We start from the raw sequence: 27,901 nt of genomic DNA, 5'->3' as shown, positions 1-27,901 counted from the left end.
AATGACAAACTTTTTGTAAAAATACGGTTTAAGAGAATCTTTCCCTTTGTCTTTCTACTTTAAGTTCTGCACCCTAAGTTGCTGGTCAGAAAGATAAAGAAACCTAGAAAGATAAAGAAATCATGCTGGTTAAGATTATCAAACAAATCAACATGAGACTGCTGTCTAAATTAAAACAAGAATTAGAAAGGACAACTATGTTTTTAACTTTCAAAATCCACGGTTTTTCCCTACTGGCCATTTTGTAAGGTATCTGGTCACATCCAGAATAACTTCATAACTAAAAACATCACTAAAACTTCATAACTAAAAACATACAAACATGGTGGAGGTCTCCAGGATGATGACTTTGTTCTTCTCACTTTGTGCTATTCCCTCACTCACCTCTAAATCACTCCAGCTCTGGGAAGAGTCTACTTGGAAACTGCAATTAAGGTCATGAATATTTTTATAAAATCCTTAGAATCCAGGTCACTAGTATGTTATTGTAGATTCAACTTAGAATTTCTCCCAAAAAAATATCACAAGCACTAGTTGTTTTGTTTGTGGCAGACTTACATAGATCAGTAGCTCTTCATAATTTTCTCTTGTCTGGCTAGACTCCATATGTGTTCTCTTTTTCATATAAAAACTCAAAGTAAATGATACTTCTCTAAACATAAAGTTCTATGACTTTAGTTGCAATATTTGAAATAATTATACAAAATATAAGTGAGTTTTAGAATCATTTTGTTTTGGGGCAGGAAGGTACTCCTCAGTAGGGGATCACTTGGTAAATAAAAGACACGTAGAATTTGTTGCTGTCAGCTCTCATCCATCAGATGTATCCATCCTGGTCACCACCATCATCATCATCCCCTTCATCCTCATCATCATCTTCAATTTCATCTTCATCGTTCATAATGTCATCTTCATCGTCATCAGCAGCCCACTCACGGAAATCTCCACTTGCAAAATCTCCAGAGATCTCAAAATCAATAGCTTAGGAAAAAAGTAAACATTAATGTTATGTGACTGAGTGTTGGGATAATTTCTGAGGGTCAGAAAATTCTGATGAAAATTGAGGAAATTAATAAACTGAGTCACTTTGCTGTATACCTGAAACTAACACAACATGATTAATCACCTATACTCCAAGAAAAAAATTTTTTTAAAGATAAATAAAATAAACTTTTAATTTGCTCTTTAGCTTTCTTAACAAAAATAAGGTGAAATCCATTCTTTATCATTTGTCAAAATAGACAGTGCTAAAAAGCAGAATTGTTGCTGAGGTCTGATATGTAAGATTTCCAGTTCAGTAATATTGAGCTCAGCCCAGGTTTTATAAAGTCCATGTCAAACTTTGAATTTTACAAAGAATTGAGAACTTCTTCTCTTAGTGTGGAGGCAAAATAGTTGCCCCTCAAAGATGTTCACTTGCTCATGGCTGAAACCTGTGACTATGTGACCTTACATGGTAAAGGGGCTCAGGAGATGTGATTAAATCACGGGTCTGGAGCTGACAGGTAATGTGGGTAACTTGGGTGGGCCCAGGTGATCACCTGCATCCTTAAAATCAAAGAACTGTTTCCAGATGAAGTCAGAGGGCAGTGTGATTACAGAAGAATATTCAGAAGCTGAGTAACGGTCCCTGGGCCAAGGAACGTGAGTGGTCTTGGGAGAGGACAAGGCCAGGAAACACTGTCCTCGGGAGGGAGCCTCAGAAGGAACCAGCCCTGAAGACACCCTGACCTTAGCCTGGGGAAGCCCACGCTGGACATCTGTGTGGGTTAAGCCACTAACTTTGAGGGATTTTGTTGCAATAGCAACAGAAAACTAACACAGCCAGTAGGTATTTTAAAAAATGTTTAGAAATTTATGATGACTACGGAGGCAATAATGCACACATGTCTCAGAATGTAATCATTTCCCAACTTCCCTAGTACCAGTGTATTTATTTTCTACCCTTTCTAATATTTTGGTCTAATAATTCTTTGGTAGCTAATTATAGCAAATCCTATTAATGTCATCCAGTGCTTTGAACTGATTGATTTCACAATACAACACACTGAAGTTCGTATCTTTTGTGGAGAAAATGTTATTTGTACTCTTCTACTTCTTGTATTTTCTTAATAATTTCAACATGCCGAGAAAACTCACAAGTCACATTCCCAAAACAATTTCCCTGTCACCTATTGAATTCATCTCCATATAATTATTATTTATAAAATAAACACCTGAAATTCTTTATCCATCACGGATAACTGAAATAACTGATAGTGCAACTCATTCAAACTATGTGTTACAAAGCTGTGTTCTCCACATGTAACAAGTATGTAATGTAGCTATTGAGTACTGCACTCCATCCTACGGAATCTGAAAATGCTGGCCGAAAGCCAAAACCACGCTATTAAAAGTGTTGTGGAATAAATAAATGCAGAACAGGCATTTAAGCATTAAACACGATTGCTTTTATACCATTTACCATTTATCTATTTCTAAAAAGTCACAGTGTATCAGTTTAAAAATTGCATAAAGGAGAAAACTAAACATTTTCTGAAATACAAGACTGACCAAGTACTTTGTTTACACTTTGGTCATTTGTATTAGCTGAAACATAATCCATTAATTCCGTCTGTGTGTGTGTGTGTGTGTGTGTGTGAGTGAATTCCGTCTGCGTGTGTGTGTACAGCTAAATGTGTACAGTGTGTGTACAGTGAAAACTCTCCACAGTACAAACAGAAATACTGACTTGAAACCTGCATTCAAAAAAAATATTTCATGAAAGACAAAAGACATCACACTTAAAACTTTACAATGTGTGTATGTTATGCTCAACTTAACTGTAATATTATTTTTTTAGGTCTATATATAAAATGCATGCTCAGAAAAAGAACTAGAATATTAATTATAACTACCCTTCAAACAATTAAAACTATATTTTCTCACCCAAACATAAGGAAACATGCTCGCACAGCTGCAATTTATGGACCCTTACTTTAAAAAGTTACTTTTTCTTTCATTGGTGCTCCCGTGTTCTCCCTGAGTGACCTTCTCCAAAGGCACACAGATGGGAGGGTGCTGTGTGGTGACACGGCACCCACCAGGGCCGGGTGACAGGGCGCAGAATGGATGACACAGTCTGCCTCACCCGAGAGGAACACAGAAGGCATGCGACATCCTTCCCGTACTTGAAGGAGTAAAAGCGGCCCACCTTTCATTATTCTTCCTTAAAATATCTAAGTTATGCAGTTCTACTTGTTAGTTATACAACTTTTTCTAACATGCTGGGAGCGAGCCTTCCTGTGCCCCCGCCCAGTACACTCCGTAGGGTTTGCATGGAGTCGGGCAGAGAATGCGACTCTCCAGCACTTATCCTGCGGGGGAGAAATCGTGGAACGCGCGGCCCTCCTCCTTACCACAGTCCGCTGCACCACGCCTCCTGGACCCCACGACTTCCCTTCCGTATCGGTCCACACACCAGCACTGCCCAGCGCTGCCGTGGCACTGCGTCGGCTTGTAGTAACCATCTGCGTCACACTGGGGGACGTACTGTCCTGTGAGACACGCACATGCGGTAGGAACAAGAGTCACCAACCATGCACTGACTCACTCAAGACACACACACACGAGCTCCGGCTGCAGGCTACGAGCTCCGGTGCAGGTAGAACAAAGCAGGCGCTGTCATAGTGAAGTCCTTGCATTTCTTCTGTTGAGCAAATTTACTGTCTTGTCTTTTTCATCACTCTGCAAAGGGGGCTGTTTCCGTATGTACAATATACAGAATTAGAGCTGATGAACGCCATGCATAATCAGTCACCCAGACCACTCAGCAGGGCATATGAGACCCTTCACCGTCTCATCACTGCCAATTTTTGACTTTTATTTCCCCCAATTTTCATTCATGCATCCTCAGCTCTTTCCACATCAAGCTGTTTTCTACAAATCCAGTCCTGCTTCATCTCTCTATGCATCTTCTCCTCACCTGGAATCCCTCTCCTTCCCTCCCTCTTGCAATGGAAAGCTCGACTGAAATGTGACCCCCTTCTGTTAGGCTGGAGGGTTTCTGATATATTTCTTCCATCGTGTGTGTCTCTCACTGCATGCATTCACCACTACTCTGCGGTACCCTCTGTATTGGGAACTTCCGGTTCCCTTGATTTTGATTGTTATACGAACAACTCACACTCAGTCTAGTGGGAAGCTAGACACTTACTTTCATAATATAATATCTAACATGTACCTGGCACACTGCTAGCGATAAGTGTGCAATAATAATTGAGAAGTGAATTCACATTCTTCAAAAAACACTCCCACACTACAGTGTAGGCTTTAGGAGATTAGACAATTTTCTTGTCTTTCCTGACCAACTGTCTGCTCAGTGACCAGACACACTATAGTTACTTGGTGAAAGAAAAAAGGAAAAACAATGACTAATAAACAGATAAAACGTGAGACTGTTCCATTTAGTCCTGCAACAATATGCGATCATTATTTAACCCTTTGAAAAAGTTTCAAAATTCTGATACATAAATAATCAATTCAGTTTGAAAATTATAATTCATTTGAAGGATTTGAATTTCTGGTCTTTCAGTGAGGTGGACCGGATATCACCAATATGGGAAACTCGAGAACACCTTCTGTGGATTTATAGCAGGAAAGATAAGGAAGATTTTCAACATTATTATCTCTACCTCTTAAAAAATACCATAATTTGACATACTTGACATAAAAATGTTAAGATGGACAGTTAGTGTGGCCATTTCATTTGTTGTCTCTGCCAGTACACTCTGGAAGCAGAAAAGCATTATTAGGAATTAGCCTAGAACTGCAGACACCAAGACAGCATGCAGCCTGGATGCATCGCACCCGCTACCGCATAACAGTGGCCAGACTGTCAGAGAAGGACGCTTTCCTACCCATTTCAGAAGGAAGATTGAAGGGTCAGTGTCTCTAGTAATGACTTTCATTTTTATTACGTAAGATGAATAAAGGTGACTCCTCTCAGTTGGGCTCTAAATATGTTTTCATTTTATGTAACATCAAATAATCAAAGCCTGGATGTTAATAGCTTTTTGTCACTAATAGAACTTGACCAAGTCGAAGATATTTTCCAGTTGAATGTCGATGGCTTTTCCCACTGCACATGAATGAACTTCGATTTGTAGAAGGAAACAAACCCAGGTACCAAGGTAACGTTTCCACCTGTGAGCTGGAAAGGTGCACCTTGTAACAGAGTTAAAAGAAATGTGATACATTGTAGCTTTTATCTAATGATGTGGCTTCACATCTAAAATGCTGTATTAAAAAATTTAGCCTATTTATTTTAAATTGTGAATCTTCAAGGAATATGAAAAATCTTCTCATATAAACATACAATATTGTAATTACAAAGATAACATATCATAATACAGATTAATCAGATCTAAAACATAAAATTATGTGCCACTAAATATACAAGAGCATTAACATACATGAAAAACAACAACAACAAATGTTGCATATGTGCTGTTCTACACTGTACGCTAAAATAGAATAAAGGACTTGTGTGGACAAACTGGTGAAATCCACATAAAGTGTGAGGCTTAATTAATAGGATCATAGCAATGTTAATTTCTTAGATTTGATAAATATATGATAGTTAATCTATACATGGTAAGATGGTAACTTTAGATGAAGCTGGGTGAAAGATACATGGAGACTCTACTGTATTTGTAAAATTTCTGAATCTAAAGTTATCCCCAAAAGAGTGTATTGAAAAACTGTATGTTGACAAAAATAAAGAAAATAATCATATGTAATAGTTTAACAATCAGTTAATAGCCAAGCATTCTAATATTTCAAGGCTTTGGGTGAAATTTGGAATTATCTATGTATCTATGTATCATCTAATACATACATTTACTTAGTAAAAGTAAGTTTATAAAAAGTGCTGATGAGAAACTAAAAAATCTGTTCCCATTTACCTGAGGAACTCAGCTCATGCTTTTAACCATCTCTCTCTCTCTCCCTCCCTCTCTCTTCCCCTCTCTCTACATACATACATACCATCAATTCGTGAACTGTCAACCACAGAATTAGAACCAAAGTTTCTGCTGCTTTTACCTGTAGCATTGTTTAAATTTCTTTTTTACTTAATAACTTTCAAAATGAGCATTATATTAGGGTAATAAAACAGACATCATATCTTTCAATAGGTGAGATAAAAGTAAGACTAATGACTTTCAAAAACGTCATAAATTTTGTTGCTGAAATTTAGTGAGGTCCACGTTTTTTTGATAAATATCGATTTTGTGTTGCTGTTTCCCCAGGGTTATTTATGTAAGCAGTAAAGGTGTCAGAGAGTGATCCACAACTCACCAAGGAGCTTCTTCACCCCGAGCCGCTTCTGAATACTGCCAAGCTCCGTCTGGCAAGGTGGGTCTGCAACGGCATTAATGTCACCTCAATGGTAATAGGTAAACAAAGAGGGGGGGACTTCTATGTTACCAAACCTTAGTTAGATTTACAAGGCTTTAGAAGACACGTTACATATCAACTGTTTTACTTATGGAGACACATACAAGTAGATACATATATGTATACATATACATGTATATACACACACATCCATCTACACCTACCTCTATACCTACAGTACATCTGCACCATCATGTACATCTACATGTATGTCATCTACATCTACATCATCTACATCCACACCTATATCTATATCATCTGCATCTGCACCTACATCTACATCATCTACATCTACACCTACATCTACATCATCTGCATCTGCACCTACATCTACATCATCTGCATCTGCACCTACATCTACATCATCTACATCTACACCTACAACTACATCATCTGCATCTGCACCTACATCTACATCATCTGCACCTACATCTACATCATCTACATCAACACCTACATCTACATCATCTGCAGCTGCACCTACATCTACATCTGCACCTACATCTACATCATCTACATCTACACCTACATCTACATCATCTGCATCTGCACCTACATCTACATCATCTGCACCTACATCTACATCATCTACATCTACACCTACATCTACATCTGCACCTACATCTATATCTACATCTATACCTACATCTACATCATCTACATCTACACCTACATCTACATCACCTGCATCTGCACCTACATCTACATCATCTACATCTACACCTACATCTACATCACCTGCATCTGCACCTACATCTACATCATCTACATCTACATCTATATCATCTACATCTTCATCTGTACCTACATCTATATCAACTACATCTACATCTACATCATCTACGTCTACATCTACACCTACATCTACATCTATATCATCTACATCTACATCTGCACCTACAACTACATCATCTACATCTACATTTATGTCTACTTCTCTATAGAGAGGCTTTTCTACTTATTGTTTGATTATCTTAATTTCCTCAGAATGACAGAATTGGATGAAAGAAAGGAGAATGGTATAAAATACTTATAGGATGGAAAATGGTTCTTTTCATTGACTTTTAAAAGGTCAATCAACTCATTAATGTAAATACAACTGACAGGTTGCTTCCCAAACTAACTGATTTTGTTTTCCCTCATTTAAAACAGTTTCTACGATCAGGAGAAACAGCTTCACGTTGAAACATAATCTAGGAAAACGTGAATGCTTCCAAGTTATTCAGAGACACTGTTATATATTTTGATACTGAATAACACTGACAGGCTTCAGTCTTTTCAGTTTCACCCAGATGTTTGCAGTATATACCCAATATGGAAACAGGATGTAATATACAATAATTTCTGAGAAGCCATCTTTTAAAAGATAAACTTAGAACATTAAACCAATTTGGAAATAAGTATATGCCTATTTTTCAAACTCTTTAAAACCACTTAGAAGGAGATTAGTTTCAGAGAAGTATAAAATTCTAAATAGACATAATATAGTTTGGCTTATATTATTATATTTAATTATGTATTTTCTAATATATATATATATACATATTCTTATCTGAAAACAGTTCAATGTACTTTAGACTCTTATTGTAAAAACTTGCTGTTAATACTTGCTATATAAGAACTGTATCACAAACTACTGAAACAGCAAAACAATAAACTAGTACTTGCTCCACTACAATTTTTTAGTGAAAAGGCAAAATATAATTCAAATAATTTAAGAATTTTTTACCAAACCAAGCTCACAATATTCAGTTATTAAATTTGCATGTAAGCAGCAGAGTGGAAAGAGACAATGAGACAAACAACTTAGTATGTATTTTACAGTTTAATATGTCAGGCCAACAAAGCTTTTCCTGGAGGAATCAAAAATATGAAGAAAAAGTAATTTGCTTGAAAAACCTGATTACCTTATTGTTCTACTTCACACTGATACTGGCTCAACTGACCCCTTTGTTTTTTTCTAATAATTTGTGAGTCTTACATTATTAACAGAATAGGAATGAAGTTGCATAATATGGGCTTATAGAGTAGACCTAAAATTTACTGACCTCCAAATATGACATTTAAAACCAAGAGGAAAGGTTCTAGCTGAAGTTTCAATACTACATTGAAAGCAACTCTTCTCACTGCTATGGGACAGTTATTTTAAGTAGTAGTGATATTTCTCTTATCTTCCTGTGGGATTGCCCGAAATCAGGCACGTCCGAGTCTGACTCTCCCTGAATAAACCTGGGGCAGCCACAAGCTGTGTGCAGGGGAACCTGTCAGATTTCGAGAGAAGTCATGACAGATCGGGCTGTTCCGCTACATACAGTACTGGATTGTGAATATCTATCCTGTGCTCTGTCTGGCCTTTGACTCAGGTACACTCGGAGAGCGTGACTGAGATTTTACCTGTCATTAAACTCTCTTGCAAACAACTGATGTAGATGAAAGGGCAGTGAGGTGGCAAAGTGCATGAAGGTTTGGACACGATTAGGCACAAGTTTATACACAAGATTTATTTCCCCCAATCTAATGGTGATTTGACTTTATGGAAAATTCTGATTTTATATGCTTAAAATTGTATGAAAATCATGAGTTATAAAATATAGGCTTTAATGTAATCATTAAATTTACAAGTAATTATTCCCAACAGTAGTTGTAAAAAATAAGAAAAAAAAAGAATTAAAATCTTTTACTAGTTAATTTCAAAATGCTGTTTTTTAAAAAATTAACATTGTTCGTTGTTTTGCATTCTGAATTTAAAACCTCAAAGCCTTATATTGGAACCATTCACACATTATCTATATTATGAATGGATAATTGTCAATGCAATGATAATTCATTTTTATTTTCCCACACAATTTTGAACTGAATAAAATGTCACTGGGAAAAATAAATAAGGAAATATCTCTATGTTTACAACTAATATACAAAGGTATTCTTTCTATACACACAACTAGTTATTTCTAGGGAGTATACTTCTATTAGCTGTCAACTATATAGATACAATGTGACGTCAAAACTGCAAAAAAAGTAGACATTGCAGAGGTGTGTGAGTGACTCAGTGGGTGCCACACACACCTGCAGGCGGTGCCACCTCCCTGAAGGGGGGGCACCCGGACCAGCTCAGCCTCTTTCTCAGGAGGCCTCTGCCCAATCCCTTTCCTTCATGGAGCCTCTCACAGGATGGATATACTTAAATAACTTTATTAGGTTTCCTTTGTGCAAATTTCAAATATTCATAATACCAAAGGACAACATTGCCTGTATTTAATATCTTTCATTAAATTAAAGAAAAATATCCTTTGTAAAACTAATGCAGATGACGCCCGTGCTGACATTTCCTCCTGTGGCTGGAAGGCATACACGACCTGGAAAGATGCGACTGTTCTCACTGTCGTCCCATCGGGTGTATCACTGGCCGGGGTCCTGCCCTGAACAGGATTTGCCAGCAAGCTGCCTAGGGGCGTCTCTCAGCATTTTATGTATGAGGACTTCGCAAAGTCTGAATGTAAAGGTAAAGCTGCTGGACATGCAAACTACTATCAATATATACAGGATGGATAAACAACAAGGTCCTACCGTAGAGCCCAGGGAACTACATTCAATATCCCGAGATAAACCATAATGGAAAAGAAAATGAAAAAGAATGTACACATCTATATCTATATATATCTATAACTGAGTCACTTTGCTGTACAGTGGAAATCAACACAACATTGTGAATCAACTAGACTTCAATAAAGTTGAAAAAAGAATAAGAGGTACAGCTGCTGCAGAAAGAAGTTTCAGATCCCTGTCCCTGCGCTCATTCTGTAACATGAAGGACTTCAAGATCACTAAGTGTCGTCCTCAGCTGTGGACGAGATCGTTACATTCTCACAGGGCTGTATGAGGGATAAATGATTTTATGTGCCCAAAAGACGACATGGGCCTGAATAAATGTTAATTTACTTTCTCTTTCCTGGATCTTACACAACAGGACTTTAACTGAAATAGCAACTAATACATTGAGGTACTTTTTTGAGTAGGGGCTTAAAATATATTTTATGAAAGTAAGTTATTAACACCTAAGGTAACAGAAATCCCAAATTAATATTTTTCCTACTTGTTCTTTTATAGCTAATTAGAATGAAATCACACAAACCACAATCATATCCATTTTGTGTTGCTTAATTGTCATGATTTCAGAAAATCAGTCATAGAAACAGATATGCATTTTAACTAATTACAAACTTTTTTTAGGTTACAATTTTTTTCCCTTGGAAAACTGCAAGTATTTCACTTGCCTGAAATTTTATATTCTCAACCTCATTTACTAAACTTTTGAAATTAACCTTACTTTATTTTTGAAAGGTATTTTTTTAAAAAACAACACTATTACTTTATTTTTCAGATATTTTCCAACAACCATAAAACTATAGTCCTGATTGCAGTTTTAAGTCAACCTGGATTAATAACGCCCCATTATACATTATTCTCTCCTTCTCTCTCTATATATATATGTACACACATACACACATACATACATATATTACTCTAATTATAATAAACTTAAGAACTTGTTGTTTTTATTGAATAAACAGGAAAAACACATTCTTTATAAGGTGAAACATTTGAAAAAACGTTTTTAATGTTTATTCTTTTCCATGAAATTACTTAATGAGCTAACTCCATAGTCAGTTACCCTGATAGAGCTTTTGTAATATTTTCTAGCATATTAATGAATGGAATTAGCCAAACTCTCCTAAGCATTTGGGAAGCTGTATAATCATTTAACCAGCTCAGGTATCATTTACTAAATTATCTCTACTGTGTATTAAATGATCTCAGAGGATGTCTTCATGTGACTATGAAGATTTTGATACTTTGGAAGTAAGTATCAAGAATAATAAATGAAAAGTATATAAAGCAGAATCTTTTGGGGACCTTTAATCAGTTCTACGAATATTACTGCAAAATCTAGGAATGTTTTAAGGCAAAAATATTTATTTCTGCAGTAGAAACATTCAGAGTTATTCAGAATATTTTAAAATGTTCATGTATAAACACTTGGACATGCTATCATAAAAATCAAAGAAAAATTAAAATAACATTTGTCATCAGAAGACCACGTCTCTTTATGGTAGTTTACCTGGATTTACTTTTTTATTCTGTAAATCAGCAGTCCCCAATCTTTTTGGCACCAGGGACCAGTTCCATGGAAGACAATTTTTCCATGGATGGTGGGGGGGAATGGTTCAGGTGGTAATGGGAGCTATGGGGGGGGGGATGGTTCAGGTGGTAAGGTGAGCAGTGGGGAGCGGCTGTAAATACAGATGAAGCTTTGCTCGCTCGCCCACTGCTCACCTCCTGCTGTATGGCCCAGTTCCTAACAGGCCACTGACCAGTACTGGTCTGCAGCCTGGGGCTTGGGGACCCCTGCTGTAAATGATTTAAGGGTATACTAGTCATTAAAACCAGGGCAAAACTTTTTAGGGGTATTCAGTCACCTAAAAAGCACATATGCAATAGTTTAAGTCAACAAGTGTGTGTTTGTGTATGTGAGTGTGTATGAGTTTGTGTGTGTCTCTGTGCATGTGTGTGTGTGTGTGTGTATGATTTAGAATATTTTAACAAATCCAATCATCTACTTTTTAAACTTTGTTTAAAGTGGTTTATAAACACATTAGTGGTTTAATCTATGCTACAAACCCTGCTGTTGACTCACTGCTAATCAATTTATGCATAAGCATGTCATCCCTAATCACTGAACTATTACTAATATATGAAAAAGTAATTGTGATAGTAAAATGACTGATATAATGTGCTGGCTTCCACATGAAAACCTGGAAATCATTAACACAGATTAGAGTAGCTTGTTCATTCTGGTAGCTGTCGAGGGCTTTAAAAGGCAGTGACAATAGCAGATGTATCATGTCAGACTAATTCCAAATTTGTTTTTCAAAATTAGCATCAAAGTTACACATGTCATTTTTTCTTAATTTCCCCAAACTTTATCATAATTTGAATGTTTTGGGTCTATTTCCCTTAGACACAATTTTAGTTATCATTTGGCTGATTACATAAGCATGGCTTCAATTTTCCCTTGTGTTACCGTTTACTAGTGAAGCAGGACCCGTGAAGAAGCAGCCTCATCCAACCCTTCAGGCTGCCTCGCCTCTCCTGGGGAACTGACACTGTTTCTTTGCTAGTGCACTTTCATAAAGCTAAGTTATCTAAAAAGTTTGAAAGACTAAGTCATTTTAAAATCAAAAAGTGTAAAAATAACTTTATGGTGAATGCTGTGGTTCATTTGGCTCATTTAATAAGATCACAAAATAGAGCATTAAAACTCCACAGTGTAGTGATAAAAAACCCATTTATTTTACACCATGGGCAAAGCAGATAGCAAATTAATTTAAATGATTACTTTTAATATCTATGTTCTCATATCTCTGTGTTTCCTGGTGGTTCATAATGGAAACTATAATGAAGTGCATTAATAAAAAATATTAATTACTATTTTTCATGTCATTTAGCATGTTTTGCATCCCTAGGTGAGTTATACTGTTCAACATGCTGCTTATTTGCTCTTTTATTAAACACTCTAATTGGAAAACTATCCCTCACAATGAATGGGGTGTTGCACGCTGTTTTTTTTTTTAAATTGAAAAAAATTAAAAAAAAATTTCCTTGGAGTGTAGTTGATTTACAATGTTGTGTTAGTTTCAGGTGTACAGCAAAGTGAATCAGTTATACACATGTACATATGTCCTCTCTTTTTTGGATTCTTTTCCCATTTAGGCCATTGCAGAGTATTGAGTAGAGGTCCCTGTGCTGTACAGCAGGTCCCTATCAGTTACCTATTTTATACATAGTGGTGTGTGTATGTCAACCTCAGTCTCCCAATTCCCCCCAACCCCTTTCTCCCTGGGAGCCAAAAGTTTGTTTTCTGCACGTGTAACTCTGTCTCTATTTTGTCAATTGAGGACAGGGTACAAATGAGCTTGTCTGTAGTGCATGGCTTTACTGCACAGACAAGATGGCCTTTGGCTCGGTACCTTGTTGCCTCTGAAAGCAGTAGCACCACTCGTTGTTGGAGATGGAGCTGTCCTTGTATGTGTCACAGGAGCTGAAGAAGGCCTCCGCGCACCGCTCGTTCTTGTCCAGGTAAATGCTCCCAAGCTCCGACTGGTCCAGGAGCAGGTCGTAGTTTGTATCAAGTCTGTTAAACATCCAGCCAAGTGAATCCTTGCAAATTGGCAAAATACTGGTATCAAATCCTAAAGGCAAAGATGGAAAGATATTAGCTAAACATGAAAGTTGCCATCAGCAGCAAGCTGATGGCAGCAAGCAAAATAAAGAAGTGTCACAGCGGGTTTGTAAGAACAAATCTGACTCCACGTTAGATGTTTCTTTTTCATTAACCTTTGTATTCTATTGCTTTTGCTACAGTTAAGCATGTTGCCTACAGCCTAAAATAGACAGGATAGCCCAGTTCTCAACGCTCTGACCTTTAAGGGGATAACATTTTTCCATTCATATGGAGATAAAAAGTTGCCCAACAGAGAATAACATTTGTCTTGTTGGAGGTTTACAGGATCATCGTGACGTGACCTGTGTGGACAGGTGCAAGAACAAGGATTCTGACACCATGAAGTTCGCAACAACCAGCCACGCCCCTCCCTCAGCTGCCTTTAAAAATGCTTTGCTGAAACCCTTCTGAGAGTTTGGGAGTTTGGGGGCATGAGCCACCCATCTCCTTGCTTGGCCCTGCAATAAACTTTTCTCTGCTCCAAAATCTGACGTTTCGATTTGTTTGGCCTCACTGTGCGTCACACACACGAAGTTGCAATCAGGTTCCTTAGGGCACCTATTCAACAGTCAGAAGTCGGGCTTACATCCACCTTGAGTAACTGGTTTCAGAGTGAAGTGGGGTAGTAATACACACCTCTCAGGATGGCTGCGAGACTTAACTAACCAGAATACAAGGCATCTAGTACTAATCAGTCATTCATTCAGTGGCAGTTACTACTGTAATTATCTATTATTTATTATTCTTTTTGTTGTTCAAGTTTTTTCTGAATAAATAGGCTAGACGCATGCCTTGCTAGGTGGATATAGCTATAACTGAATAATAATACCCTACTCATAAAGAAATAAAATTCATTTTTTATTCAAAGAAATGAAAATGCCCTTTGAACAAAAGTATAATTAACACATAATAAATAATAACTTCAATAATGCTCTGTATCTTGGTACAACCATGGTGACCATGATAGTTCACAAGTAATATCCAGAGCAAGAATAACCAGCAGGTAATTTACACACTGCTCTGTCTTCTGCTTCCCACAAGGCAACTTTTTAAGCACACAACCACTAGAATTAGGCAGCAGGGTGCACTGGCAGTAGATCTGCATCAGAGCTACACACCATCGAAGTGTGGGTTACTCGGGTCAGCTGCTGACCTCGTGAAGGCTCAGTGTCCTAAAAAGCAGCAGATGCAATGTCAGCGTGTGAAGCGTAACCGAGAAATTTACTTTCAACTCTTCTTATTTATCAGGTTTAAGCTACCTTGAACGCGGGTTTTGTCATCCGGTTTTTGTTTTATTTGCTACTTATCATGCATTGCAAGTGAAAAAGACAATAATCGCATCACTGGTATGGAAGAGAGGGTGTGTTTGGAGATATGACAGCTTCCTGAAAACCGAGCTTCAGAAAGACTGAACCTTCCACAGCAGGGGCTGAGGAGCCGCTGAACCGCTTATGAGCGGAACCCCTCTCAGGGGTAGTGAAGTGTATGTTCTTATATTACCTGCACTATCTTGATAATTTTAGTCTGTTAAAATTTGAGATGCAAGAATGAGTGCAGATATAGATATTTAAGGTTTCCTGTTCAATTCCTATCTAGCATTTTAAGGATACTTAGGATTAAAAATGAAATAGGACTTAAGCAATTCATAATTTCACCACCTTTTCAGGGTTTATTTTACTAATAAATTCAGAGCATATTTAGTGCCTTCTACCTGGGCATCACTGTCTCGCAGTGGGGGCCAAAGGTAAAGTGGTATTGTGACACCTTTCATAAAAGCAGAGAGACAGAAATTCAATGGTTTTCTCACTGTTTGTATTTTTCTTTGTAAAATTGTTTGTAGAACGAAACAGAATTCTCCCAAACAAGCAAACAGACAGAGAGCAAACATGAACTGCTCAATTCCTATTGACTTGCCAGGTCTTGACCCTGGTTCTGAGAATGCAGGGTTCAAACATACAGACAAGACTCCATTCTCTTAGAGTTTACTTTTTTTTTTTTTTTTTTTGCGGTATGCGGGCCTCTCACTGTTGTGGCCTCTCCCGTTGCGGAGCACAGGCTCCGGACGCGCAGGCTCAGCAGCCATGGCTCACGGGCCCAGCCGCTCCGCGGCATGTGGGATCTTCCCGGACCGGGGCACGAACCCGTGTCCCCTGCATCGGCAGGCGGACTCTCAACCACTTGCGCCACCAGGGAGGCCCCTAGAGTTTACTTTGAAAACCAGCCTGGTTTAAGATATTGGTTGAAACTGCCTCTTACCACCCAAAGTTGTCAAATGCCCAGGGATTACACGAAGAAAGCAACCTACAGAAAAAGACATACTAAAGTCTGTAAAACCATTCAAAGAACCTGAGTTCAGGGTGTGAGATTCTGGTGTGCCTTGGACCCCACCCTTCCTTCCCAAGCTCATTTTAGGAGGCAATGGAGAAACTTAACTGCCTTCAGCAAGATCTTTTTTGACTCACCTCTAGAGTAGTGAAAATAAAAACAAAAATAAACAAATGGGACCTAATTAAACTTAAAAGCTTTTATACAGCAAAGGAAACCATAAACAAGATGAAAAGACAACCCACAGAATGGGAGAAAATATTTGCAAACGAAGCAACTGACAAAGGATTAATCTCCAAAAATACAAACAGCTTATGCAGCTCAATATCAAAAAATGAAACAACCCGATCAAAAAATGGGCAGAAGACCTAAATAGACATTTCTCCAAAGAAGACATACAGATGGCCAACAAACACATGAAAAGATGCTCAACATCTCTAATTATTAGAGAAATGCAAATGGAAACCACAATGACGTATCACCTCACACTGGTCAGAATGGCGATCATCAAAAATTCTACAAACAGTAACTGTTGGAGAGGGTGTGGAGAAAAGGGAACCCTCTTGCACTGTTGGTGGGAATGTAAATTGATACAGCCACTATGGAGAACAGTATGGAGGTTCCTTAAAAAACTAAAAATAGAACTACCATATGACCCAGCAATCCCACTACTGGGCATATACCCTGAGAAAACCATAATTTGAAGAGATACATGCACCCCAATGTTCACAGCAGCACTATTTACAATAACCGGGACATGGAAGCAACCTAAATGTCCATCGACAGATGAGTGGATAAAGAAGATGCGGCACATATATACAATGGAATATTACTCAGCCATAAAAACGAATGAAATAGTGCCATCTGCAGAGATGTGGATGGACCTAGAGACTGTCATACAAAGTGATGGAAGTCAGAAAGAGAAAAACAAATGTTGTATATTAACGTATATGTGTGGAATCTAGAAAAATGGTACAGATGATCTTATTTGTGAAGCAGAAATAGAGATATAGACGTAGAGAACAAACTATGGATACCACGAGGGAAAAAGGGTGGTGGTGGGATGAATTGGGAGATGGGGACTAAGACATATACACTATTGATACTATGTATAAAATAGATAACCAATGAGAACCTACAGGGAACTCTACTCAGTGCTCTGTGGTGACCTAAATGGGAAGGAAATCCAAAAGACGGGATATATGTATACGTATAGCTGATTCGTTTCGCTGTACATCAGAAACTAACACAGCATTGTAAAGCAACTATACTCCAATAAAAGTTAATTTAAAAAGAGAAGGAAACTTACCTGCCTTTATGAACAAAAGGTCTTGGAAGAGGAGAGAAGGGCACTGGGAGTTAGTGACGTGAGTGTATCCCATCCCCCCACCTACTTCTGAAGGGAGGGGTCATCTGGTGAGCCTTCCAGAGCTCTGCACAGGGGGCTGCAAGAGCATGCCGTAAATGCACCAGAGTCTGCGAGGACAGGGAGTGTCTGACCCCCGGGGGAAGGCTTGCTTGTCTGCATTTTGATGAGTCCTGTTGCTGCCAAAGTGGGAAAGGCAGCTCGAGTAGCGCGGCAGGGAGGGCTCTGGGTCAAGCCGAGCCTGGAGGCTCACTCTGGGTGCTGGGATGCTGAGGTGGATGGGATACAGGGGACCCCAGACGAGGTGAGCAGAAGCCAGCGGCTGGGGAGGAACAAGAGAGCTCCCTGTTGGGAGGAGTGATGGAGGACCAGCACAGAGACCACAGAGCAAGCGTGCCCTGTCCTCAGCACAGTGAGGCTGCAGTGCTGACAGGATCGGACTTGATTTTATTGGGTGGCCAAAAAGTGCCTTCGGTTTCTCACGTAAAAATAAAAGGTTTTCATTTTCACCGAGAACTTTATGGAACAACGTATTCACCTTTTTGTTCCATTACTTTCTGCCATTTTCCAGGCAACTGGATAATTCCATCTTCCCCAAACTTTTTATCTTTTTGAGTAAAGAACTGTTCCAGGTGCCTTTTACAGTCTTCCAGGGAATTGAAATTTTCTCCATTAAGAGAATTTTGTAAAGACTGAAATAAATGGAAATCCGAAGGTGCAATGTCTGGTGAACGCGGCAGATGAATCAGAACTTCCCAGCGGAGCTATAACAGCTTCTGCCTGGTTATCAAAAAGCATGTGGTCTTGTATTATCCTGATGGAAGATTATGCATTTTCTGTTGACTGATTCTGGACGCTTTTTGTTGAGTGCTGCTTTCAGTTGGTCTCATTGGGAGCGGTAATTGTTGGAATTATTCATTTGGTTTTCTGGAAGGAGATCATAATAGAGGACTCCCTTCCAATCCCACCATATACACACATCACCTTCTTTGGATGAAGACCGGCCTTTGGTGTGGTTGGTGGTGCTTCATTTCACTTGCCCCATGATCTCTTCTGTTCCACATTGTTGTACAGTATCCATTTTTCATTGCCTGTCACAGCTGGTTTTAAACATGGAACGTTTTCATTACGTTTCAGTAGAGAATCACATGCAGAAATACAGTCAAAAAGTTTTTTTTCACTTAACTTAGGTGGAACCCAAATGTCAAAGCAATTCCCATAACCAAGCTGGTGCAAATGATTTTCAACACTTGATTTAGATATTTTGAGTATGTCAGCTGTCTCCTGCGTGGTATAACGCTGATTGTTCTCAATGTCTCGATTTCATCGCTATCAACTTCAACTGGTCTGCCTGACCATGGAGCATCGTCCAGTGAGAAATCTCCAGCATGAAATTTCGCAAACCACTTTTGACACATTTGATCAGTCACAGCACCTTCTCCATATATTGCAAAAATCTTTTTTGTGCATTTCAGTTTCATCTTTACCTTTCTTGAAATAATAAAGCATAATATGCCGAAAATGTTGTTTTTTTTCCCTTCTGTCTTCAATATTAAAATGGCTACACAAAAACACACCAATTTTGATGTCTTTTTTAAAACGCACCCTGATATGACAGCTGTCACATACAAACTAACAAAATTGTTTCAAATGAAGTTAAAGACAACTAAGTGCTACTAGAGCCATCTTACGGAGAAAACCGAACGAAACTTTTGGCCAACCCAATAGAAGGAAAACAGCCTCTGCACAGGATTAGATGGGAACTGGGCTGGAAGCTGGGAGACCAGCAGGAAGTAACCATCACAGCCCTCGTGAGAGATTTTTGTGGATTGTTTGTATCACATCTTCACTCGAGCTTCTTTTGAACGATCATCAATCTTTAAAATATGTTTTTAAATGATCTCTGCCCAGCTTTTATGACGTGCCAGTCAACATCCTTGTCAGTTTTAATGCATTGTTATTTTTCTCAGTATAGGGTGAAAGGAAAGTGGTCTTAACCATTCAGTGGTTTTTGTAGCTCTACTCTGAGGAGAGCTTTTCTACAAATCAGATAGCAACATGAAAGAATATTTCTGAAAATATGACATGCATAGATACTTAACAAACCTTAGACACAACAGGACCAAGAGTTTATCCTTTATGTTACAAAGAAACAGACTTCTTATAGATTACATGCCTGGTGAATGATCAATTTGATGACATGTGATGTCTTAGGTGGAGAATGTCAGGGAATCTGATTTGGATTCAGGTCACTGGCCTGAGTTCTGCCACTACCTTGTTGTGGTTAAGTTATTTAATGTATCAAGGCTGTAATGTCCACATTGAGACAATTTGGGGATTTTTAAAGTATGATCTCTATGTTACTATGGAGATAAAAAATACAGTGAGTTTATGTTATTTGAATGATATATTTATATACAAAGTTGTGTTACAAGGGTCACTGGAATGATAAGTAACAGAAAAGGACTAGAAATAAAATTATTCTGATAGTCTAAATTATCAATAAATGTATACTATTCAGTATGATTCTGTTGATGCTACAAATATAAAATAAAATTAATTCGGAAAACATTTTAAACTTTTGGAGCCACAGATACTATGTGGTGACTTTGAGCATTCTCGGATATGCTACTGTATATTTATTATATATAATACAGTACAAATATTATATATGTGTATATATACATACAGAAAAGAGCTCTAGGTCCAGCCAGAAATCTGACTTGCGTCACCAAAATAAAAACTTTTGCTTTCACCCAATTTCTAAAGTCTACTTTGCCTCATAGAAACATAACCACTCCAGCTTTCTTATGATTAGTATTTCCACTATTTTACTTTCAACTAATTTGCATTTTATATTTAAAATGGGTCTCTGAGGGACAGCATGGCAATGAGTCTCACACTTTTTCCAAGTCTGACAATCTCGGCCTTTTTACTGAAGTGTTAAGGCCACATGCATTTAATATTATCAAAATGGTTGTATTTAAAACTTCCATCTTGTTATTATTTGATTTGTCCCCTCTATTATTTGTCTTTTCCTCTCTTTTCCTGTCTTGTTTTTTATTAAACATGTTGCTTTTATTTTTTATGATTCCCACTTAATCTCCACTATCGGTTTATGTGGCCGGCAAAACCGTGGTCCCTCAAAGATATCCACGTGGACCTATGTGATACCACATCCAAAAGGGAGTTATGAGTATGGGTGGAATTAAAGTTCCTAATCAGTTGACTTTAAAATTGGGAGCTCATCATGGATTATCTGCATTGACCCAACCTAATCACATAAACCCTTAAAAGTTAAGAACTTTTCCCAGCTGTAGTCAGACAGAAATGACACAGGGAAAAAAAGCCTTTAAAGACGGAGGAAGGAGGCTGTGAGCCCAGGAATACGGGTGGTCCCTAGGAACTGAGCACAACACAAAAGAAAGGGGGCTCTGGTCCTACAGCCGCGGGAGCCGAATTCTGACCACCATCCACCGACCAGGGAAATGGATCCTCTCCTGGAGCCTCCGACACCTCGATCTCAGTGTGGTGAGACCTACGCCTTAGACCTCGGACCTACAGAGCTGTGAAACAATGAATCTGTGCTCCTAAACTACTAAGTTTTGAGGTAATGCTACATCAGCAGTAGAAAACTAACGTAGTTTATTCACTATATTTATTTTATTGTTTGGTGCTTGCCCAGGGTTTACAGTATACGTCACTGGCTATCATGTCTACCTTCAAATGATGTCACAGCCTTGACATCTGCTGTAAGGAACTTACCAGAGTGTACTTAGACCCCAATTCCTCCACACTTTCTGCAATTCATCCATTTTAATTCTACATGTTATAAACCCCATGCGCTGTTACAATGTTTGCTCTAAACAACTTAATAGCTTTTCAAGTGATTAAAAATGAGAAAAGAAACCCTTTTAAAGGAAACTTTGTTTTCTATGCATAACACTCTGACACCAAGTGTGTGGGTTTTCCACCCAGCGGTACTCTATTTTCTGTGGACAGCAGTGAGGGTCCTGCAGCTCAGTTCAGTCCTTACCTCTGTCCTCAGACCCCAGAGCCTATGGGCTCAGCTCCACAAGATGGCGCCCACCCCACATACCAGCTGCGAGAGGTGGGGACTTGGGTCGACTGGGCTGCAGACGGGGGTTCCCACAACACTCCTCAGGTTCTGTAACTTATTAGAACGGCACAGAACTCTGGGGAAACATTACCTACGTTTGCCAGTTCATTATAAAGGCAATTATAAAAGATAGCAATAGACAGCCCGATGAAGCGGTACCCAGGGCGAGTTCTGGAAGGGTCCCGGGCTGGAGCTTGTGCCCCACGGGGCTGGCGTGTGTCACCCTCTCAGCACGGGGATGCACCCACTAGCCCAGAAGCTCTCTGGACCCCGTGATTGGGGATTTTATGGAGACTCCATCACGGAGGCATGAATGACTATTAACTCCATCTCCTCCCCAGAGGACGGAGCGGGGCTGAAAGCTCCTCCCTCCTAGCCGGGGCTTGGTCTTTCTGCGGACCGCCCCCCAACCTGAGGCCATACAGGAGCCCCAGAGTCGCCTCCTTCCATAGAAGATGCTCCTTTCACCCAGCAGATCCAGGGGATTCGGGAGCTCTGTGGAAGAAGCTCCTATCACCCTCATCACGCAGGAAATAACAAGGGTTTTAGGAACCCTGTGTCAGGAACTTGGGTCAAAGACCAGATATTAGAACAAGATATGCTCCCAGCACCTCTAGTACTCAGGAAATTAGGGTAACAGAGGCTCTGTGTCAGGAAACCTGGGCAGGGACCAAATGCATTATTTCTCACCATGTCACATTTCTGGGCCCCGATAGTCCTCTGTGTAGATAGAGACTTCCATGTGGCATCACTACCTTCTAGAAATTCCTGTAACATTTCTTGAAATCTCTCAACTTCGGATTGTTTAAAATGTCTTGATATTAGCTTTCTTTGCCAGGGATGGTAGTTTTTTTTTCTTTTCTTTTAGCATATTAGAAATGTTCCACTGTGTTCTGGCCTCTTTTCCTCTGGGGAAAAGCTTGCCGATGTCCTGATCTTTGTTCCTCTGAACAAGATGTGTCCTCCCCCCTTTATTTTCCTTCCAGCTGCTTTTAAGAGGCTCTTCTTAATGCTGACTTTTGGCATTTGGATTAGGGTATGCTTTGGTTCGTTTTTCTTTGTTTCTGTTTCTTGATGTTTGTTGTACTTGTATCTGTGGGTTTAAAATATTCATCAAGTTCAGAAAATTTTAGCCATTATTTCTTCATATAACTTTCTAAACCTCACACCCCCAGTACTGTTACTCATAGGTAATGCATCTGACATGGCCCCAGAGTTCACTAAGACACAGGCTTTTGTTTCTTTCTTTTTTCCTATGTGCTTTATTTTGCGTAGTTTCCATCGTATCTCTTCAGGTACATGGACTTTTTCTTCTGCAGTGTCCAATGTGCTTTTACCTCACCCAGCCCATTCTTCATTTCATTTACTGCCAGCTTCCCCAGACATACTATGTGGGTGTTTTCTTCATATATCCCCTCTTGCAACTGCTGTCCCTGTTTACCTTTATATAACTGTGCATATTAATAATATTTACAATAGTTGTTTCAGGTCCTTGTATACTCATCCCACCATCACTGTTATTTCTGGGTATATTTTCTGGATTTCACTTTCTCCAAGTTGTGGACCATATTTTTATGCTTCATGGCATACTTGGTAGATCTCAATCGGATGCTGCACATTGTGAATTTTAAGTTATCGGTGGCTGGGTCTTGTGGAATACCTCTACGTGTTATACTTACTTCCGGCATGAAGTTAAAAACCTGCACGTCAGTCTGGCTCTGAAGGTAGCTGTAAGGCTTTGTTATGTGGGTGCAGAGCCAACCTTCATTCCAGGACAGATATGGTCCCACCAGCAATGCAAGTCTAATTTCCTCACAGGGGCGAACAACCATTTCTTCATCTACTCACCAGGCAAGGACATTTGGGTCTGGCCAGTTTTGTAATTATAAATAAAGTTGCTATAAACATTCACATATATGTTTTTATGTGAGTGTATGTTGTAATTTCTCAAGGATAAATATCTTGAGATGGGATTTCTGGGTCATATGGTACGTTTATGTTCCTTTTAGAAGACACTACCCAACCGTTCTTCAGAGTGGCTGCACCACTTTGCATTCCCACCACCAGCGGACGAGAGACACAGTTACCCAGGCCTCACCTAGCACTGCTATTCATTTGGAGCCATTCCCGTAAGGATGTAAGAGGCATCTCACTGTGAACAAAAGTTTAGCATCTCCCTAACGCTGATGGACATCCAGATTCTTTTCATGTGTTAATTACATCATATCCCTTCTTTGGTGATGTGTACAGATGTTCGCCCACTTTTAGTTGGGTTGTTTGTTTCACCACTATTGAGAAATGAGTGTTATTTATATTTTCTAGATGCAAGTCCTGTACCAGGTATGTATTTGCCAATATTTTGTCCCACTCTGTGGCTTGTCTTTTCACTGTTTAATCAGTAGCTTTCAAAAATCAAACATTTTTAACGTTGATGAAGTTTGGCATCGCTTTTTCCTTTTATGCATCGTGTCTAAGAAACCTCTGCTGACCAAAGGTGACATGTGTTTGTGCTTATGTTTTCTCCTATAAGTTTTATAGTCTTAGGCTGTCCACTTAGGACTGACTTTTACTTCAGGTAAATGATGACTTTGGGACTCTCTTCCATGGACTGCTGCGTTGGACACAAGTGAAAGTCAGGCCACCCTTACCCCACCTGGGGAGAAAGTGAACCTCCCAGCTAGGAGCGGGGACTGCATGTTCCCTTGTGCTCTGCACGTGCTGTAGGGCCTTGTGTTGCCCCATCGCGGGCCACACTGCAGCCCTGGGCCCAGTGATCACGTGGCCTGCCCGCCACGGCAGCTGCTCAGAGGGAAGCAGACACCAAGCTCTGGACCACTGCCTGGTTCCCCCAGGCTCTCTCCTGGTCACAGAGCCCAGGACAAGGTACACAGACGTGGTCCCTTCCCCAGGGCGGGGTGCTGGTCCCACTTCTAATCCCGACACCACCAGGGTCACTGCAGGCTTTGTTCCTGGAGCTGCGCATCTCAAAGTGAAAACCAGGCAGAAATGGGATCCCCTCCCCACCCTGCCCCAGCACCTCTACCTTCCTTCCTGGTCCTCAGAACTGCAGTCAAGGATAATCAGTCAAAATCAGTGCAAGGAACCCCAGGATCTTAAAGACAATCACGCAAAATTAGTACATTTATGGATTATTATGAACGATCCCCTTTTAGTTTATATGTAATTAACTTTAAAACTAGTGAGAAGGTAATACTTCATATAGAAAAATTACTCATAAATAGATTTAACTCGTTATTAACCTTTGCACTTTCCAAACGGATGTTAGAACACAGGGACCCGATGCTACAAGTGATACAGTGGAGACTAAATAAACAGAAAGTACATAAACTGTATTTAAAAAGCAGGTGATGCTGTCTGCTTCTAGTATTTCTAAAAATGGCTCGCTCCCTATTTTTCTCCACTGCTCTGAGTGGGTCTGTGTTGTATGTCTGGGTTATAATGTGGTCCCAGTGTTCCAGCTGGGACATTCTTCTCCTAAGAGGCTCGATGCCCAATTTCCAGGAGCTCACAACTCATAGTGTTACCACAAAGACAGGGGATCTGTGTGTGAAAGGCTTTCCCATTGTCACAAAAAGGATCAAATCTGCTAGTCTGTCAATATGAGATGAGAGGAAAAAATAACTGAGGGATAATTTAAATTTATAAAACTGAAATATGTATTAGGAAATGGACACGATACAACATTCAAAAATGGTTTTTCAGAGTCTAAGGTAATTTGTACCTTGTAACAAATTCAGAAATAACACACAGCTGTGCACGGTTTACTCAGAGTGGCTTCAGGTCGCAGGCTGTGGTTCTGCATGGCGTGGCCTGAAGGTCTCCAACGGCTGTGACTTCCTGAAAGTTCCCCTTAGGTCTTTGCAAGGTTCTCCCCCCTTGAGAATGGTAACTTTCATGAACTTTTATGATAGTTTTTCGAAACAGAAGTAACCTAGGGCTCAATCTTATAATAAATGTCATATTTGGGATACTTATATTTTTAGGATGTTAAAAATAATATGTGGCTTTCATCAGCATAAAAAGAATATTATATGCAAACAATTAAATTAAAAAGGATAAAATTACCATGTTTGTATGCAGACAAGGATGGGCACTGCATTTAGAAGGAGGTCAGGTCATTTCCTTTCTTCTCTCCAGTGTTCCTGAGACATGGCTGACATAACATTGTATTATTTAGTCCAAAGTGTGCAGCATATTCTCTTAGCAACTTTCAAATACACAACACAGCGTTGTTAACTGTAGTTGCCATGCTGCACATTACATCCCAGGACTTATTTATCCCCAGAACCTCTTATCTTCTAAGTGGAAGTTTGTACCTTTTGACCCCTTCACTCAGGTCCCACATCACCCATGCCCACCTCTGGGAACTACCAATCTGCTCTCTGTAGCCATGAGTTCTCTTTTTTTTAGATTGCTCATACACATGAGATCATAGGGTATTTGTCTTTCTCTGTCTGACTTATTTCACTTATATTTGGGAGATTTAAAAGAGAACATTTAAGTAAAGCCATTGTAATTTAGTTATGTCGTAAAATTTGTCATTATCTTAAAATGCTTTCAGTAGTTAAACTAAAATTTTTTATCGTGGTATGAGGCGCTATCAAAGTTTGTCTGAAAAAAGTAATACTATATTTTACTTGTTACTTGGTATTTTGTAACTTAGGTGTTGCTGAGCAATCGAGCTTAACTATAGGATGTGAGGCTGGGCATTGGGTTGAAAATAAATTACAACGAACCTTGTGAAAGAAGATAATGATTAACTCTTGAGACATTTTACAACATTCTCTCCTTTTATTTATTAATCCATTTTTGTCAGTGTCCTTCCTTTATCTGTTCCTTAAGTATTGGTATTCTATCTAAAATATGACACAAATGAACGTATCTACGAAACAGAAACAGACTCAGCAAGAGAACAGACTTGTGGCTGCCAAGGGGGAAGGAGCGGGTGGGGGAGGGATGGAGTGGGAGTTTGGGGTTAGCAGATGCAAACTAGTATATACAGGATGGATAAACAACAAGGTCCTACTGTGTAGCACGGGGAACTATATTCAATATCCTGTGATAAACCATCATGGAAAAAGAGTATAAAAAAAGGCTGTCAAAAATTACAAATATTGGTATTCTAAGAACTCATTTCTCAACTGATTTTTTTCTATTTATTCACACCAGCTCGTGGGGGGAATCATTCACTTACGTGGTCTTAACCAACATCCCTCAGAGCCCACAGCCTATGTCTTCAGCCCCCCTACCTTTTCTGAGGTGCATACTACGTAAGTATAAGCACAGGTCTTACCATATAAGACAGTGTATGATAACAGTACACTGATTATGTAATCACATAATAGGTGATTCATAATAGGTCCTAGCTGTCTAGCTGTCCTAGGACCTCTGAGGACAAGTGTGGTTTACAGGATATAGGCTGAATCCACTTTTATTTTTTCTCTGATGCTCTCTACACATTTGTTCTTTGGTGAAAGTTTCATTCTATCTCTGGGCGAAAACTCAGGTGGTCCCCTAATTCCTTCAGCTCGGCTTCAGGTAACAAGTGTAGGTGAACTGGTGTTTCAGAATGCCTGACTTCACGTCACCCACACAGCCCCAAACCTGACCCTCCCAGTCACTACCTGGGGATGTGGCAGAGGCAGTCATGTACGCGGAGCACCATGTACCCCAATCCTTTTTCATGCCCTTTTTTTCTTATGACTCTCCTCTTACCTTCTCTTTTTTTTTATGACCACCTCCAGTTTGGGAGTAGGTGAAGGATACTTAAGGGTGGGTGGGGAGTTTCTCACCACACTGATGTCTGGCTGAGGATGGCTTTGTGCTGGGGGGGTTCATCAGGCTTTTAAAGCTTCATCTGTCTTTCTCCTTGTAGATCCTTTTATGGACCTTCCAGAGCTCCCTGGTGTGAACAACTGCATTTCCTGGATGTGTGACACTCCTCTGCCATCACCTCAGCCCCTGTGCACCTGGTGGTCCATTCTCTGTTGGGACTTACTCACTACTCCCTCTTGGGCAGAATTACGTTGGTTCTCACTCACATGGCTCAAATATTGTCCACAGTAAATAGCCCCGTGTGTCTTGACCGAACACACAGCTCCAAAGCAGCAGCAACTTTCCTTTGCTTTGACATCAAACAAGTAAGCAGCTCATGACTGTCTCTGACTCTCAGATTTTCCTGGTGAAATTCAGACCAGAATCCAATTGTCTGGGAACACATAGAAAACTGAGTGGTTTTGTTGAAATCTGTCTCTCAATTTGAAGTGAATGGAAGCACAGATCTATCATCTTCTTAGATAACATTAAAAACTTTGGACAGTAAAACATAAGTTTGTTTTGAGGTAGTGAA

At 39.4% G+C, this 27,901-nt stretch overlaps 1 protein-coding gene across 5 annotated transcripts in view; it reads right to left on the bottom strand.

Annotated features, from left to right (window-relative positions):
* Window positions 1-817: 817 nt before the first annotated feature.
* Window positions 818-27,901, bottom strand: part of SPOCK3 (SPARC (osteonectin), cwcv and kazal like domains proteoglycan 3) — a 374,306-nt gene continuing 347,222 nt past the window's right edge. For all 5 annotated transcript variants that reach the window (XM_060101614.1, XM_060101609.1, XM_060101610.1 and 2 more), the window contains 4 exons: window positions 13,467-13,688; window positions 6,340-6,402; window positions 3,399-3,536; window positions 818-981 (listed from right to left, as the gene is read on the bottom strand). In XM_060101614.1, coding sequence (XP_059957597.1) covers window positions 818-981; window positions 3,399-3,536; window positions 6,340-6,402; window positions 13,467-13,688 — 587 coding nt within the window. The remainder of the gene's footprint in view (window positions 982-3,398; window positions 3,537-6,339; window positions 6,403-13,466; window positions 13,689-27,901) is intronic.

This window comes from Mesoplodon densirostris, chromosome 6 (assembly GCF_025265405.1).
Source record: "Mesoplodon densirostris isolate mMesDen1 chromosome 6, mMesDen1 primary haplotype, whole genome shotgun sequence".
Classification (NCBI taxonomy): domain Eukaryota; kingdom Metazoa; phylum Chordata; class Mammalia; order Artiodactyla; family Ziphiidae; genus Mesoplodon; species Mesoplodon densirostris.
The sequence above is the reverse complement of the archived record's forward strand: the minus strand, read 5'-3'. Positions and strand labels throughout refer to the sequence as shown.